The sequence below is a fragment of the Pleurodeles waltl genome, chromosome 10 (assembly GCF_031143425.1).
Source record: "Pleurodeles waltl isolate 20211129_DDA chromosome 10, aPleWal1.hap1.20221129, whole genome shotgun sequence".
In the NCBI taxonomy this organism is placed as follows: Eukaryota; Metazoa; Chordata; class Amphibia; order Caudata; family Salamandridae; genus Pleurodeles; species Pleurodeles waltl.
This window is the reverse complement of record NC_090449.1, coordinates 769,531,386-769,550,106: the sequence shown is the minus strand read 5'-3', so window position 1 is coordinate 769,550,106 and position 18,721 is coordinate 769,531,386. Positions and strand designations below refer to the sequence as shown.

The window sequence follows — 18,721 nt, the reverse complement described above, 5'->3', positions numbered from 1 at the left end:
CTGCATTTGCTGTCTAGGTACCATAGGAGCCTGCTGCTGAATTGGTTGCAACTGTCAACTGTGCACAAGGCATTTGCATCTGCTGCATGGGTTGAAAGTTCTGCACTTGATTCATGTTATTCTGAAAATTTGGATTAAGTCCTCTCATTCTAGGGACTTTTACAGTTTGAAATGTGTTGACTTCACCACTCTGCTGAACAACACCATCCTGCACCATCATCGGACTTTCCCGCTTCCAGTGTCCCACGTTTCCACAAAGATGACACAGTAACATCTTTTTCATCTCTTGCACATCATTCTGAACCACTAAAGTACTCAAATTCAGACCACGATCCATATTGATTCCTCGACCCCTACCTCTCGCTTGGGGTTGGAACATGACAGTTCCCTGCTGCTGCGGTATCTGTTGCACTGAAGCTCCCTGCACTCCAGTTTGAGCTGCCTTAATCTGCATCACCATAGCCTTTTCCTTCAACCTTTTCTGCTTCAACTCAATGTCATCACTACAGTATTTCGCATACTGCAATACCTCATCAATCGGCTTTGCTTGCCAACAAATCAAATGACTCTTAATCATCTGACCTACTTCAGGTCTCAATCCTTCAACAAACCTGAACACAAAGTGCAACATGTCTTTTGGCTTAATTGCTTCCTTACCACTGTACTCCTTGGACGCTTTCAACAACCTCTCATAATAAATATGTATTGACTCCTTTACTTCCTGCACTGTCCTGTCAATTCTCTGCCAATCAATATTTTTAGGTGAGATTCTCATCTTCAGGAACTCAAATCACCTTATAATTGAGTTTCATTCACGTCAGGTGATGGTGCACCTGTAACTCTATCCCTTTCTGGTTCGTTCATCAGCCAATCCACTTCTCTCTTGCACTCAACCCACAAATCGGCTGGAACCACTATCTCCAACAGAGTATTCAAGTCTTCCCACAGACATTTCAAAAGCTTCACAAATCTATCTGTCTGATGGTACCACTCAACCGGTTTCTCCAGTTTTGGATAATCATTTGTGAATGACAGAATATCACTCCTGTGCCAGGGAACATGAACGAATTGCCCTCCTAGAATTTCCCTCATTGGTAACATTTTTATTGGATCTTTTTCGTTCTGAATGCTTTCAGACCCTTCTTGTGAATCTTGTTTCCATTTATTCTTCTTTTTTGCCCATCTGCCTTCCCACTTCTCTAATGCTCCCCAAATTTGAGCACTCTGCAATAATTCTTTGAGATGCGCTTTCATCCCAGCTGACCTCATGTGTTCAAAATCCTTTGCCTCAAAATCCAGTCTGTATCTTCATTTCAAATGCTTTGTTTTCTCAATTTCTATGTCATGTTTATCGGCCAGATCTGCCAATTTCTGATATATCTTGCTCCCTTCTCTCATAATTCTCGGACACAAATATCTCCGCTCTTCTTCTGTATAGGATTCTAACCTACTCACTCCCATCGACCCTTCAACTAATTTGGTTATTTCGGTAGCCAGCCTTACACGATAAATCTGCTCTTCACCCTTGGATGTATTTCGAGGGGAATTCAGACTGCCTAACCACTCATTTAACTGATGTGCTATTAATCCCCCGTAATGAAATATTACTGGCGTTCGGCAATGGCATCTGTTGTACCACTGCACCTGGAGTTTGTGGTGTCAAAAGCTTCAAGCTCTGACTTACAATCGGGTCATTTATGGCATCTGGAAGTGCAACAAGTGGACTAAGGTCCATTATTGACCTGGATCTATCAAAGGTCTGACCCATAGATGAAACCACCTGCACATGCTCTCTCACCCCCATCCTCACAAGGCTTTGTGACATCTTACCCTGTTCTCCTGCAATCGGCTTCTTTTGCACAAACAATGGTACAGCTGGACCAACAATAATCGGCAGCGATATTGCATCTGGTGCGGCTCTGACACCCGCATCTTGTGGAAGGGCTACTCCCATCCTCTGATTCATCACTGGTGTCACATCTGACTGTGCCCCCGTCATTGGTGTGAACTTCAGCAAACCCTGTGGCTGTGCCTGAGGCAACAGCATTGGAGTCGGTTCAGTCTGTTCTAGCATCGGCCTCAGAACCACTTGCTCTGTGGGAACCACTAAGTTCGAGGTTGTCTCGAGTATCTGTATCTCTGGATTAATTCTCTGTATCGGTGGTGGGTGCATCTGCGCTTGGACTACCGAAGTAGTCACTGCATTAGGAGTACTCTGCACTACCCCTTGTACCTGTCCATTATCTGTTTGTACTGATCCCACCATCCCTGACACTTGAGCTGGGGCAGTTGGAGCAGAACTAGTACTTTGTCCCCCTTCATGTATCGCATATGGTGGAGGTCGGTCTCTCAACACCTGAGTAATAAGATCCTCAACATCTGACTCTTCTTCCACATAAATCTTTTTCTTCTTCTTACCCCCTGACAAACTCTTATCACTCTTGCTAGTATCCTATTTCTCTTCTGACTCATCTTCCTCTGTGATAGCAGGAAACAACTTAATACCCTGCAACAACGCCATTCTCTGCTTCTTCTGTTCCCAAACCCATCTGGCCCCTGCTAAAGACTTCTCTACCTTCCTTATTCTCCTCTGGAATTTCATTTCTTGCTGCTGTCTTGCTATGAGCTCCCAAACCGCTAATACCTCAAAGTGTGCTGGTCCTGGAAGTGGCATTGTCTCGTACAGTGTCATTCGCAACTGATCCAAAATTCTCAAATTAAACCTCCGATGGTCTGGAAATGCGAAAGCTCCCTGTTTCTCTGTCAATTTGCACCACTGCTTTAACCAAAGACATGGCGCGACACCTCGCTCCTTCATCACAATAAATGCCGGAGAATTTTCCAGTGGGGTAGACTCCCCCACTGTCGTCTTAATGTATGTATCGCCCTTCATGGCACTCCTGAACGCTTTGAAAAACTTCATCTTTCTCTGTTGTATTTATTCGATTCAATAAGGTAATGACTTTCACTCCCACAATTCCCTTCACCCGCCTTCTCAACCAATTGTCTCTCATGGACGACTGCCAATCCGCTTGTGACTCTTCTTACTAACCAACCTATACCAGCGCGGCTCACTCTGATGTCACACTCACACACTGCGGCTGACAAAGTCTTGTGGCTTGTCCACCTAACCTTCAACTCACATGAAACTAATGCAAAAGTATTGCAAGCACTTAACCAAAACCAATAACTAAAAACAAACCTGCTGATTTTACTACAGGAAGGTACACAATCGCTTCAGAGCCCTTACAGATTTTCATTGACGGCCCTTTCACTCATGCAGCTATTCCTCTTTCTCTGTCTCCCACATTCGCAAGCAAAATTCGACGCGGAAATTTTACTCTCAACTGATCAATGGGTCTATCCTGGTGCACATAGGATTCGCCAAATCTCAGTCGAAATTTTCTCTTACTTATACTACACACCAACTTGTTGATCACGCCCGATCAACCTGCAAAATCAGACGGATTACAACATATAACCAAGTGTCTCCTACACTTGTCAATATAGTCCAGAGTCTTAGACCACGCAGGGTCCGTACATCACCAACAACCACGTGGGCAATTTTTTAGCACAAAGCGCCACACACATATGAAGTTCGACGACTTCCCTACTCTCATACTGCGGAGTACGCACACTCCTACTAAACTTCAACTGGAGTACGCACACTCCCTACTTTCCTCACATACATCACAATTCATGTGCAATTTGCATAAGCCTTTGCAAGCGCAACCTACCACTTTCACACGATCACTAGAACGCCGAGAACATACCCAACTTTACTGGCGGGATCCAGGATCTGGGAAATTCATTTCTGGGCTTAAGGGGACATCATCTTTGCTACAATTGCCATTTCAGAAAACAAAATTCAAATCTCATAAAATGAATAACTAACCCTAGTTTAAACTTCCACCATAACCATTGGTCACCACATAACTAGTTCTCCATGGAAACTAACCATCAAGCTGCTATCAAAAGACTCATGCTATGAAAGAAACCTTGTTATATTATTCACTCAAAATTGTGTTTGGAGAGCTGAATTTAAGAAGCCACTGTAAGCCAATACTAGATTGTAGTGTGCCAGCACCAAAAGCTAAACTCAGTCTTTTTTGTGAAAAAATATTCACAATTTCAGCCTTATAATTTTAATGAATTTCCATTCAGGCATCTTTGGCAGGCTGGCTTGAGGACAACAAAAGCATTAGGTGCAAAACATGTTTACTTGTGAACTTGCTTAACTGGTTCTCTGTTATTTGTACTGGCGGTCTGAATATTATTAGCACTATTCTAGGTTGAAGCCACCATACCATTTGTGAAATACTAAGGACTCGTAGAATTTGGAGGGAACTGAATAGCCTTTAATTTCTGTAGAAAACGTATAATGCAGAGTGGAATCAGCAGACTGAATATGCTCCACTGTAGGAATAATAATGTACTGCTCTGTGATCATGAAACTCCAAGTAATAAATAATGCTGACTTTAAATTCTGTATTTATCTTGTCACAGTTGCTCCACTTCAAAGACAGAGGTTAAATGTCTTCTGACAAATTGCTGCTTGTTTTTTAACACAGAGATTGGTGTTTAAAAACTTCTCACTTTTCAGTCAGAGAAAGTAAAGTTGGAGGGATTGTGAAAGGAAAGGCTTTAGGATGTATTTTTTGTAAAACACCACAAAATGAAAATACCTGTAAATGAACTGTACACGTTCAGCAGTTAGGGGAGCAAAAATGAAGCACATTTTTATAATTTTAAAGTAATGGAAACTAAGATTTTAGTAGGATCAAAATAAATCAAGACACTTTACTTGGTGATGCACAAATATTCACTGAGACCTGATTTCCACACATTGTCATTTATATGCAATATAGTTTTATCAGTAAAATTGTATATTTCTGCAACTTTTGTGATCATTTCAATGGAAAACGGGATTTTCAGTGCCCTCCAAACTCTCAATGAAGTCCTAAATCTTTGAACCCCTCAATCTCAAATCATTGCAGATCTTGTGCGCCAGTAGCACCCGGATTTCACTTAAAGAGATAAAGGCCAAGCTTTTCAGTGACTCTAACTCAGCCCGATGAAAGTGGTCTGTGACAATGATCATTAAGACTACTTTACGGGAAGACTGGCTTGCTAAGTTAAACACTTGCTGCTGAGATATGCTGTGAATCATACGTCACATGTTCCAAAATCAGCAAGGCCGACTCGGCTTCCTGGCCTTCCAAAGTCACTAAAATGAGTACCATAAAATTCGGTTAGCAGTATCACTTGTTATTTACAGTGCTTAGAACCCGTATGAAGAGTTATGCAAAACAAGTTAGCATTATTAGAGTCGCCACCTAACACTCCTTTTATTTATAATACATTTATTAGAATCATTCACTGTTACATGATGTTAATACAATTAATGTTCCTCATAAGGATCAGACACAGACTATATTATGGAAAGGTACCATATGAATACATGCTGCTTTACCATGTTAATCCTCAACTATGAAAAACGCTGCCTTTATTCACTCATCCTAGCTACCCCAACTTTTCTGTAAATGGAAAAGTAAGAATGTAATTTAGTAGTATAGGACAGGTGTTTCCTTCATTCTAAGGCATACACAGAAGTAAGTGTCCAGGACAGCTTCAACAGTTTATGTCTGCCACTGTTACTGAGAAAATCTTTCTTTTTAAGAAGTATAAATATAGTATTGCTTTTTATTAAATTGGCATGTCCTCCTGCCTCTCTCCTATATTACAATCACAGAAGAAAATATATGTGTGCAGGACAGGCGTCAGTTTGCAATATAGATGATTCTGTGCCTCTCAATCAGTTCAATATCACGCTCCAGTTGTCTCATCTGAGCTTCCAGTCTTTCTTTGTGGATCTTCTTAGGTGGGGTGTCAATCACCACAGACAGGCCTTGGTATTCATGATGCAGTTCATCCCAGTTCTTTTTCAGGCCCTTGGATTTGAAAATCAGAAAAGGAAATGGATCAGAAAATTTGACATTTAACCCCACATTCGTTTGAATTAATTTGAACACAATATAACATAATTTTAAGAAGGTTCATCTCTAAATAGAATTCCTTGCATTTTCTCCATAATTGTATATACGAACTGATAATTTTGTTTCATGAAAATATACTTGTTCACAAAATGAACATAAAAAAGGATGGTTATTTTTGAGTGAACCAATTGAAATAGTAAGAGCATAAACAATGTTGTGAATGCTGCTACAGAGACAAATATCCACAGTGGAACGCTTTAATATCCAAATTACAAATGTCAGCAAGTTGTATTTTCGACAAACTAGTATGTCCTGTCATTTGTAACACCTATTTTAGAGGTGTTACGTATCTAACAACTGTAACAAACTCACCACAGAAGATAGGCAACAAACAAATCGCTCATGGTGTTGATATTTTAGAAAAAAACTATTGATTACAAGAAATCTGCATATTGATATAATACAAAAGGGAAACCCAGAAAATAATCACCATGCTGTATTTATAAATTAAAATATTTTAAATATATAGCGCATGAAGCAGAGATGAGATGGAAGATTATGGATTGAATAAACTTCACAGTGTTATGAAAAAATAGAACTTAAAAGTAACTGTTGAGGCAAAATAAGTCTCCACTACACAGAATGTGTCTCACAACCTGAGGGGTGTAACCTCTTCAGCTCCTGATATGCCTGGGATGAAGTGAATTCAGAAGGCGAAGCCACTGATAAGAGTCCATATAAATCTAAACAAAATGTCATGTGGGACTCATTCAAAAGGAGGGAGACCTCATCCATGGGTTTGAGGTCATATTCCTTGGCGCCCATACTCTGCAGTAATCACTGCAGGTGTCACTGAAGGGTATGCACTGCAGTGCATACCCCTTAGCATCCATACACACCCTGCAGTAACTACTAAGGTAAGGGAACCAAGGAGTATGCACTGCAGTGATTTTTAAATTTATAATTAGTAAATTCCTCCTCTTCAGCCAGCAGAATTAAACATTCCACCCAAACCTGTTTATATCTCCCTCATTTACTTTGATTGCTTTATGTGGATGGGAGCAGCTCTCTTTCCCTCTGCCAACGTGGCTGTTTGGAGTCAATTAATATTAAAGTGGTGACGTGGCTGTTGGGAGTCAATGAATACTAAAGTGGCGTACATGCACCTGCTTCGTGACTATTAGGATACCACTGGGTTACAACAGTCTCCCTAGAACTTACAGTCCCAGGCAGCCATCTTTCTGCAAACGGGTCCCCTTCAACTGCCTGCTGAAGAACGGAAAAAAGACCAGCTCCAGTTGTTTTTGTTGTGTCAGAGTTTCTGATGCAAAGTATTTCTGCTGTGATAGACACATGTATCTCCTAAGCATCTAGGCTTTGTTCTGGACAACCAGTAATTTTGATATTAACATATGTGTTCTTTTAGATAGATTATCTTGTTTCCTCTGAAATGTATTCAATTAATATATTGAATGTATCAAACATAGTGAGAATTCTTAAAAATCCCTTCCCTCTAAAATACAGCAGTGGACCGTCCTTTGGGGCTGAGGTGCCACGCCCCCCACCTTTTGCCCCTTAAGAAGAGTGTCTGTCGGGCTGAGCAAAGGTCAGCCTGACAGACACTCTTCATTTTCATGTCAGGCAGCCAGGAGCTAGACATGCGCTATTTGTGCAGACTCCCAGCTGCCTGAGCTGAACTTTGCTGGGCTGAAGAAGTCACAGCCCTGTGGGCGTGACCTCTTCAGCATAGCAAAGGTGCCTTAAGGCCCTCCCCCCTCATGACGAGGGGGAACATCACGGATTGCTGTCTCACTGACCCCATCCCACTCTGTGACGAGCTGGGACTGCTGTCTTTCCTCACTGGTTTAGCCAGTGAGAGAATGCAGCAGTCCCAACCTTCCTAAGATCTCCCAGGCAGAGCTGAAGGTAAGTGTGTGTGTGTTTTTTTTTATAATGAATGTTTGGTGTGTGAGCGTATGTTTGAATATCTGATAATGATTGTTGTGAATAGATGTGTGTGAATGAATGAATGTGAGTGTGCATGTATGCCTGTGTGTCCCGCCCGCCCCCTTCCTCCTAAAATTACTGGCCGCCCCTGCAAAGAAATGTCAATATGTGCTTTAAAATGCAGTTTTTGACTGTAAAATACTGTTGGTTTGTAGAAAGAATACATTTTACAGTTGTGTTGTTTTCAACAAATTATTAAAATTAAAATGCAACTAAAAAATGATTATTTTTTACGCTGAAGCTCACAGAGCTCCTGGATGGAAGCTCGACTACAGACCTCCAACATTACTCAATTCTCTGAATCATATTTGGCAGCCTACCTTAGTATTGTAGGATACACATTTGTATAGAGGATCCTCAAAACATCCCTTCACCACTATATCTACTCTTGAATTGTTTCCTTGTTGTTCTGACACAGGAGAACACCAAGTAGTGGACAGCCCTCTTGAACGCGGTTTTCGCATCTTCTAGGATGGTGCCGCCATTCATGAGTGGTGCCTGAGTGGGACCTGGTGATACTGTAGCATAGGTGCTACATAGTTCAGCTTTTTGGGTTCTGCAACAAAAGCCAGTTAGCACATAGGGCTACAACATTGAACCAGTATATGGCTGCAACATGTGGTAATGGCCTTAGAGTAATTCTGCAACAATAATCTCCTCATTGTAAACAATGCCAAGTCAAATGTGTATTTAGTAGAGAGTTAATGAAGAAGGGAAAACGAATGGTGAAGAGTTTGCATTGCTATGTGATTTCTGTACAGAGCTAGCTGCATATTACAACTAACTTTGCTGAAAACTAGAGCTGGGTGCATTGATACATCTTGCAAAAAAACTAATGGGGCCTTCTGTAAAATCCTTTTTAGATGTTATTATAGAAAATGAATGCTATTTTTAATGTATGGATGAGTAGGCTTTAATGCTAAAGTCATAAAATAGAGTGAGCACAATGTAATCTATTTACAAGGTTTTTACTCTTTCCTTATTAGTCTGTAGGCTCAGAATCATTTGGATTTTTTTCTTATTTAAGCAAACCTTAGTGCAGGCCATACAGAAAATATGCTTTTGGTATCAATGTGAAAATGCAGAGTGAGCAGCATTAAAATCCACGATATGGCTAGAGCTAAAGAAATTGAGTAACAGAACGAAATGCATGCATAATACTTATTTTTCAAGTGCACTAGATTCATTAGAGATAAATGAATCCTCGGAAAAATAGTAATCCCTAAACCAATTTAAAATTATTTTTAAAAATCAATTACGTTGTAAAACGTTTGAATCTGACTTAAAAACTTGTTTAACACTGAGCCCTGCTGGATTAGTTTTAAAGTCTTACAAGATTATATACTCCACCCATATCTTGAGCAAATGCCCATAAAATTTAAGTAGAATATAATAATTTGTGCTTTTGTTTACTCAAGATTGGCGAAACTGAACAATAATGGAGTTGTGATTGGGCCAATAATGGCTGCATGTTCTGTGGGTACAGGCCTGAAAGTCCAATGCAGAATATACTGCTGCATAAGTGTCACTGTGGAACAGACTAAAGAGCAGATGCACTAAACGCTGGTCGGAAAACATCAGTCTAAATTTGCAACCAGTACTTTTGCGACCAGTGTGGTATCTTGCAAAGCAACCTCTGTATCAGTAGGTTGGCTCTCCCCACCAAAAAAAACACAAGTCATAGTGGGTCACAATTCGACCTACCTCATAAATAATAATGAAGTAAGTCACAAATTGCTACCCACTATGATTCACTGACATCAACGGGTTTGTGGCAGGCTGGGGTACGAGAGACCACCATTTCTGTGATTGCTTTTTGCAACCCCTTTTTTCTTTTTTTGTTTGTCTAAGACCAAGGGGACACTGTCTCTTTGGCAAACGGATTACAACCTTGTTTGAGGTGTCGGTAAAAAAAATAATCAATGTTTTGCAGCCATGCCTATAACACGCCCCTCCCAAATACTGAGTTGGTATCCATTTCTAAATATATTTAGGGCCTGATTACAACCTTGGTGAATGGGATACTCTGCCACATATGTGACGGATATCCAGTCCGCCGTTTACAAGTTCCATCATATCCTATGGAACTTGTAAAACGGCAGGCATGATATCTGTCATGTTTGTGATGAAGTATCCCATCCGCCAAGGTCGTAATCAGGCCCTTAGTGATTCCAAAACACTTTTCAGAATCACTAAATGCCTTTAATACATAGGAAAAAGGGTTTTAGCATGTGCATATCTTCTGATTTACCAATTCAGAGGGTTTGTGAATGCTACAACCCTTTGTATATCTGGCTGTTAAGTTTTAAATCGTCATGTATTCACCTGTGAATTAGAAAATGTAGTCGCTAATAGTGAGAATATACGATTAGCTAGTGGTTTGGTAAAATTCGTGAAAGGAGTTAATCATTAGTGTATTGTAAGTTTTTGTCTGTCCCAGAATCAATATGCATGCATGTCCATCTTATGTATGTTCTTACATTTGTTTCCACAGTGCTGCCAGAAACTATAAACTATTAATATGCTAAGAAGATGTGTGCTCCACTGAAATGTTGCTGGTATATAGCCTGTTTATCTTACGGCTGAACCTGAATATTTCTAAACACTTAGCTATTAGCATGCTTTAAATCAGGATGTATAAATGCTTGACTAAGATGTTTTATATTGTGTATGCATGGCCTACATGCATCACCACAATACCAGATTAACAAGTTGCTCAGTGCACAATCGACTTTAAAATTTAGAACTGATGGGAACTTTTACTTTTTATAAAGATTTACATTATTTTACACTGTGGGGCAATGTTATCAATGTTTTGTGTCGCCATTGTGCGATGCAAGTAACGCAAGGGTGACAAAAAACCTAGAAGAGATTTACCAAGCCACGCAAGGCCACCTTGCTTGGCCCTGCGTGGCTTGGTAACCCTGGACCAACAGAAGGCAGTGATTACTCTGCCGCAGGAAGGCATTCTATGGATGGGCCGTGGGTGTTCCCCATGCATCCACCCATGGATTGTGAAGCATTCCCAGATTTACCATTACTGGTAAACCTGAGAATGCGTCAGAATGTGATACATCCCCAGGGGAGGCGTAACGAGGAGCTATATCTTTATTTCTCTTTGTTTTTCCCTCTTTCTACGTCTGCTGCATAACGCAGCAGACATAGAAAGTGGAAAAACCTCAGAGAATTGTTTTGTGCAGGAAGGTATGCCTTCCTGCACAAAAACAATCCTGCTTGGATGCAGGCACCTATGGACCGTGGTGCAAGGGTGGTTGTGGTGGTGCTAAGCAGCAGTTTGTGCACCAGCGCAGGCAGAGAGCAGAAATGCACCATATGTTGATAAGTATGGCGCATTCCTGCCCCCTCCCTTTCATTCAATGCAGCAAGGTGTCTTGCTGCTTTGCATGAAATTTTGAAAGATATGGACCTGTGTTTTTGAATTAAGATCTATATGAAAATTGTAATGGAATTTATCGACCTACAACAAGTACATTGCCAAATATATATATATATATCATATTATTAAATACACATTCACTTTCCTAGACTTACTTTGAAATGTAGTGGTAAGAGTGTTGATGTTTTTGTTGTGCTATACATACATGTGATATAGTGGTACCTCACCCTCCTTGGTCATCTGCTCTACAGACATTGCTAAATTTCTACTGGATGTGAGACCGTCTTTCCCTCAATCGATCTTTTTCCTCCTTACATTCATTCAGGTGCTGCCAATGCCTCATAAGGAATGTAAAGTGAAAACCTCAGAAACAAAAAATAATTTGTTACTCCTAGACCCTCTCCCCCTCTGGAGACTTATAAAAAAAAGCCTACTGAACAGCACTTTGCAACCTTAATTAAAGAGATCAGCCCTACTTGAAAGTACTTTACTTGGTCATGTTTGAAACACACATCACATTTCAGAGAAAGTTTCAGCAGTCAAGTAGGTATTAGCCCAGATGAACTCCATAGTAGAAAACGCTGAAAAGGAGACACAAGGTTTAGACAATAATGAGCACTCCAACAACATGAGGCTGTAATCCAAGAGAATAAGTCAATTAATGACTGCATCATTGCCTCAATTATGTCATTAGTATTATAAGTGGTGGTTTAGGACATTTTTCATGAGCTAGCAAAAGGAGAATATCTGGGGTGTGTATTGTTGGACTTTGTGAATTCAGAGTTTTTTTTTTAGAGTTACACGTAGTGTTCCTCTGAAATAAAGAGTATCAAGGATCCCTACAAAGGGGCTGTAAAATACACTGGTTGGGTAACACTATTGTAGACCTGGGGTCACTAAGGCAGAACTAAGCTTACCACATTGGCCGGACCCATGCTCTTTAGATGAAAGCGATTCTAAATATGTTAGTCTTGAATAAATCGAAATGACAGATTGAAGTTAACATGAAATATTTTCCTGGATATAGGTCACATACTAAATTATTTAACCACAGGATCGTACTCTTCCTTTAACTTATACCATTTTTCTTTTACATTTTGGAATTATCCAGCTATTGAACTCTACTTCAATTACTTCTGTCTCGAGCCTGGAACTTCCATTATGGATAGCCAGTTGTAGAAGCTACGAACCACGGCTTGCTAATTAGTATTCCTTACACTGTAGTTGCTACCCTGAGTGTCAAGGGTCATGAAGTCAGAGACTTGCACAGAAGCTTACCAGGGGATAAGTACAATGGACACAGGAAACATGGAGGGAAGGAGACTGCTGCCACGGGGGAACTAAGAAGGAATCAGACGCCTCTCAAGAGGTGAAGCTGGGCAAAAGGCATGTAGGAAGTAAGATTGGGGTTTCACACTGAGTGGTTGTCCAGGAGTTTGGTAGGGCACTTGGAGGATTTTCCAGAGCATGAGGAAGTATGATTTCTATTTGAATGTTTCAATGAAAGTTTTGTCATACAGTAGGCCCAAATAATCAGTCTGGGCTAATATGAAATCAATTTGGCATGTGGCAGAGATGTTGATGGAGAAGGTACATAAGGAGTGTGACTTGGGGAAGGCAGGGGGCGTTTTTTCTGTTTTTCCATACTGGGGTTTTAGAGTCTCACATTTGGGTCTGGTGCCAAAGAGCAGTGAATTCAGTATGATGCACCAAGATACAAACTCATGAACCACTATTTGGACAGGAAAGCTTGTTTGGTGTTGTCATATGATTGTTTGCCAGTGCTGAAGGCCTCTTGCGAGAGACTGGCAAGAGGGCCTTGCAGGGGAAAGCCAGCGATAAAGTGGCCTTTAAATTGCTGCTTGTTAATCTTGAAAGTTACCCACTATTGGGGTTTGCAGTGGAAGGGTAAGCCTTCTTTGCTAAATGCTTTTAGATTAGGTGTGCGGTCTCCTGGCCTTCTGTGGCATAACAAAACGTAAGGCCCCCCGCAAAGCACATGGAGGGGGCCCCCCTCCCTGGCCTATCACCTACCCCTTTTGCTGTAGGTTGATCCCAGAGCCAGGGCCCCCCATGCATCTCAGGGGCTGTGGGTGCGTAGGTTACACCACTGATCGCCTTATTTGTGGGAGGGCCTGCAGAAGACTAATACAGCATGCTCATGAGGTCTTTTGAAGAGTTGATAATGCCACTAGGAGTACCAGTAGCAATAGAGAACAGAGAAGAGCAATGACCCGGTTACCTCCCTTTCAGTCTGGGGAACTGAATAGGACATGGTGAGACAGAAATCCTGGTTAACTATGGAGAAAGTGGAAACATTTAAAGAGGTGGTGAGGTGTTGTTTGCTGCCCGAGGACATGCTGCAACAGCTGCAGTGCCAACTTGGATAACTGAACCTTGAATGTGGGTGATTCCATTGTACCTCTGGGCCTTAATTACTAGGTGGTTGGTGAGACCTAAAGTGGGTTATGACATATAAAACAGTATCTCACAAAACTTAGGAAATATGTAAAGGATAAGCTGGAGGAGTGGGAGGAATTTGTGGAGAAATTCAATGGGGGGTTTGATCTGGAGAAGTCAGACAATGTCTGTCTAGTGATACCTTGGAGATTTGCTCAAATTCACCTGCCATTTTTAGCTTTGGAGCTTTATTGTACAGCAAGTGGTGTGTGATGAGATGGGCAGTGGAATGAAAAGACTAAGACATTGAGAAGAACATCAACTTCCTAGAGCTTTTCCTCATGACAGTGGCAGTTGTTATTTGGAGCAAGGTTTTGGTCATCAAAAGCATTGTGTTTTGATTTGACAGTTGATCAATAGTGCAAGTGCTAAACAAGCTTTTAGTAATAAGCTCACACATCCTGAGGTTGCTCAGGGTTTTGAATATTATGTTCATGGCAAAGCCCATACGTGGGAACAAACCTAACATAGCTGATTCTCTTTCTCGCTTTAAATGTAAGGCTTTCACATCTGTTTCTCTTTCTCACGTTAAATGAAACATTTTCATAAGATTGGATTCTAAGGAACAGAACGAGTTTATACCTTTTCAGTAGGGTGCTTAGAGAGTTGGATACTTGGATCAATATGCTAGTGTTGAGGTCATTATCACAAGGGACTCTTAACTATTAGGTGGGCACGAAGATCGCCACAAGGTTGTACAGAACGGTCTATAAAAGGATATCACATTGGCTGCCTAGCAACCCAACTTTGCAATTTGTATGGTGACAATGGGAGAATGAAAAGTTGAGCTCTTGGGTGGAATTAAGGATGTATTTATTTGCAGCGAAGATGAAGGAAAAGTGAGTTGCTGACTGGTTTTATGATGAAGATATTAACAGAATGAAGCAGGTCAGCAGGAACACTAGGCAACAAGAGGAAAGGCATCACAATGGAAAAGGTGGTTCAAATAGTAGTAAGCCTAGGAAGAGCATGCAGAGATCTAATTGAAGCTCTCTCATTCAGAGGTACTTTCATGATGTTCTATTATGGAGCAATTTGAGTGAGGCAGCTGGCAGGGAAAAGTAAAGGCATGGAAGTTGAAAGGGTGGTCCAGAAGGTTCAGCACTGCTAAATAGCCTGCCCATCATTGATAAAGGCACATAATAGGACCGAGTATGGGCCAAGACTGTTGACATAAGACTGTTCCAGGAGAATTGCTTCACCCGCAATTTTCACCCAAGGTGTTTTTTGGCCACGTGGGCTTTTCACCTAGACATGCTCACTGAGAGAGCTTCAAAAGCCAGTATTAGCAGGCGTTAATGGGGGCCATAGGGGAACCATAAGATACAAGAAGACACTGGTTTTTCCCCAACCATCTGAAGAGATGAGATTTTTAGCTAGTTGTGCAACAAACAAGACGTGCCTCCCTAAATTGTAGTTGAGCCCAGTTAATGACTGTAAAGGGAGAGGCAAAGGTGTAGGAGTGGGTGAATTTTGCCAGATGTGGAACAGCATATATATCTATAGATTACCCTGTATTGGGTAATTTTTCTTTAAGTTAGAGAGGGTGCTTTCGTTAATTAGCTATGGTAGTACCATGGTGTCACCTGTTTGCACCACCCTGACTGGTACACAGGTGCATGGCCAGGTCGGACCAAGGAAAGTTACAGTTCAAAGGTCAAAGGTGAGAAGTTTCCCCCATCACCAATGAGGCTATGGCTGTGGCTACAGTTGGAGCATCACAAGGGAGACTAGGGAGGTTGTGGGGGAATCCCAAGGCCAGGTAGAGCCACCAGGGATCCTGAATTCCTGCTAAGAGGGAACCTATTTAGGGGGCTCTTATTAACCTAACAAGATCTGACGGGTTAGGTGAATCTCTCCTCATGCATAATATGTGTTAGGTCTGTTCCTAGTTCCCTACACACTCTTTCCCAGTTTTGACCTTATAGCGACTGTGTTTGAAACTGTGTTAGAGTACTTTTTCACACAAACAGAGCAGAACAGATCAGAACAGAAAACCATCTTAGAGTAGCCTTTGTGATGACTGTGGAGTGATTTTGTTTAAATATTTCGTCCTATACATATAATTCTGGTTGGTTTCGGGTGACTTCACCAGATCATTACTGAAGTAGAACCTCATGGAGTTATGGGATGACTTCAGAATGACTCCAAGAAGATTATTCTTTTTGACTGGGAATATCAAAACCAAAAATAGGAGGAGAGCAAGGTACACATACTGAAAACTCAGAAATGGGCCAGAAATGCAGTGGGAAATACTGGATAGAAATTCCAGCAGCATGCCAGTCGTACCCAATTCCCAAGCACCTTGGAAGATTCCACAGAAAGCAAGATGGCTGGCACAGAGATAGGAGACAGTGGCAGCCGAGAATAAAAATGTGTGCTCCATGAGACCCATAGACAGGAAAGGTGTTGATCACAACGCTAGGAAACCTCCTTGTTGCGTCCATTTATTAATCAATCAATCAGGATTTATACAGGGAGTGCAGAATTATTAGGCAAGTTGTATTTTTGAGGATTAATTTTATTATTGAACAACAACCATGTTCTCAATGAACCCAAAAAACTCATTAATATCAAAGCTGAAATTTTTGGAAGTAGTTTTTAGTTTGTTTTTAGCTTTAGCTATGTTAGGGGGATATCTGTGTGTGCAGGTGACTATTACTGTGCATAATTATTAGGCAACTTAACAAAAAAAAATATATACCCATTTCAAATATTTATTATTACCAGTGAAACCAATATAACATCTCAACATTCACAAATATACATTTCTGACATTCAAAAACAAAACAAAAACAAATCAGTGACCAATATAGCGACCTTTCTTTGCAAGGACACTCAAAAGCCTGCCATCCATGGATTCTGTCAGTGTTTTGATCTGTTCACCATCAACATTGCGTGCAGCAGCAACCACAGCCTCCCAGACACTGTTCAGAGAGGTGTACTGTTTTCCCTCCTTGTAAATCTCACATTTGATGATGGACCACAGGTTCTCAATGGGGTTCAGATCAGGTGAACAAGGAGGCCATGTCATTAGATTTCCTTCTTTTATACCCTTTCTTGCCAGCCACGCTGTGGAGTACTTGGACGCGTGTGATGGAGCATTGTCCTGCATGAAAATCATGTTTTTCTTGAAGGATGCAGACTTCTTCCTGTACCACTGCTTGAAGAAGGTGTCTTCCAGGAACTGGCAGTAGGACTGGGAGTTGAGCTTGACTCCATCCTCAACCCGAAAAGGCCCCACAAGCTCATCTTTGATGATACCAGCCCAAACCAGTACTCTACCTCCACCTTGCTGGCGTCTGAGTCGGACTGGAGCTCTCTGCCCTTTACCAATCCAGCCACGGGCCCATCCATCTGGCCCATCAAGACTCACTCTCATTTCATCAGTCCATAAAACCTTAGGAAAATCAGTCTTGAGATATTTCTTGGCCCAGTCTTGACGTTTCAGCTTGTGTGTCTTGTTCAGTGTCTTGTTTCAGCCTTTCTTACCTTGGCCATGTCTCTGAGTATTGCACACCTTGTGCTTTTGGGCACTCCAGTGATGTTGCAGCTCTGAAATATGGCCAAACTGGTGGCAAGTGGCATCGTGGCAGCTGCACGCTTGACTTTTCTCAGTTCATGGGCAGTTAATTTGCGCCTTGGTTTTTCCACACGCTTCTTGCGACCCTGTTGACTATTTTGAATGAAATGCTTGATTGTTCGATGATCACGCTTCAGAAGCTTTGCAATTTTAAGAGTGCTGCATCCCTCTGCAAGATATCTCACTATTTTTGACTTTTCTGAGCCTGTCAAGTCCTTCTTTTGACCCATTTTGCCAAAGGAAAGGAAGTTGCCTAATAATTATGCACACCTGATATAGGGTGTTGATGTCATTAGACCACACCCCTTCTCATTACAGAGATGCACATCACCTAATATGCTTAATTGGTAGTAGGCTTTCGAGCCTATACAGCTTGGAGTAAGACAACATGCATAAAGAGGATGATGTGGTCAAAATACTCATTTGCCTAATAATTCTGCACTCCCTGTAGAGCGAGGCTACTCACTCGCAATGGTATCCAGGTGCTGAGAACATAGCTGCTAACGGGTTCAGCCAAGTCTTGAGTCCTTTCCTGAATTCCAGAAGAGAGGATGAGGTCTGTGGGTCGAGAGTGAGGTTGTTCCAGGATTTCACCATTAGGTAGAAGAAGAAGCATCCTCCACTGTTGCTTCGGCGGATTCAGGGGGTGTGTGCGAAGGAGAGGGAAGCAGAGAGCAGGTGTCTGGAGGGTTGGTGGAAGTTCAGGTGGTGGCTGATGTATGCTGGTCCTTGATTGTGAAGGCCCTTGTAGGTGTAGATCAGCATCTTGAATTGACATCTCTTCTGAATATGAAGCCAGTTGAGCTTCTTGAGAAAGGGGTGGGGTGGGCCCATTTGGGGAGGTCAAAGATGAGTCTGACCATTGAATTTTGTAATGTGTAATGTTTGTAGTCCCTCCAGGGGGTGCCTGGTGATTCCTATGTAGAGTGGGTTTCCGTAGTCCAGCCTGCTGGTGACTAAGGCTTGAGTGACGGTTTGTCTGTGGTGATAGGGAGCCATTTGAAGATCTTAAGGAGCATGCAGAGAGTGAGGAAGCAGGCAGAAGAGACTGCATTGATCGGGTTTTTCATGGTGAGCTTGCTGTCCAGGATAATGCTAATTTTGCATGTGTGGTCTGTCAGAATTGGTGCTGGTTCTAGTTGAGGTCACCAGGAGTTGTTCCATAGGGAGGTGTTATTCCCAAAGATCAGCACTTCAGTTTTGTCTGTGTTGAGTTTTATGCAGTTGTTTTTCATCCAGTCGGCGATGCCTGTCATGCACCTGTAGAAGTTGGACCTT

General features: G+C 41.6%; 1 protein-coding gene across 2 annotated transcripts in view; it reads right to left on the bottom strand.

Moving 5' to 3' along the window:
- Positions 1 to 5,343: 5,343 nt before the first annotated feature.
- ENKUR (enkurin, TRPC channel interacting protein) overlaps positions 5,344 to 18,721 on the bottom strand; it is a 73,994-nt gene continuing 60,616 nt past the window's right edge. For both annotated transcript variants that reach the window (XM_069211365.1, XM_069211364.1), the window contains exon 5: positions 5,344 to 5,951. In XM_069211365.1, coding sequence (XP_069067466.1) covers positions 5,781 to 5,951 — 171 coding nt within the window. In that variant the 3' untranslated portion in view covers positions 5,344 to 5,780. The remainder of the gene's footprint in view (positions 5,952 to 18,721) is intronic.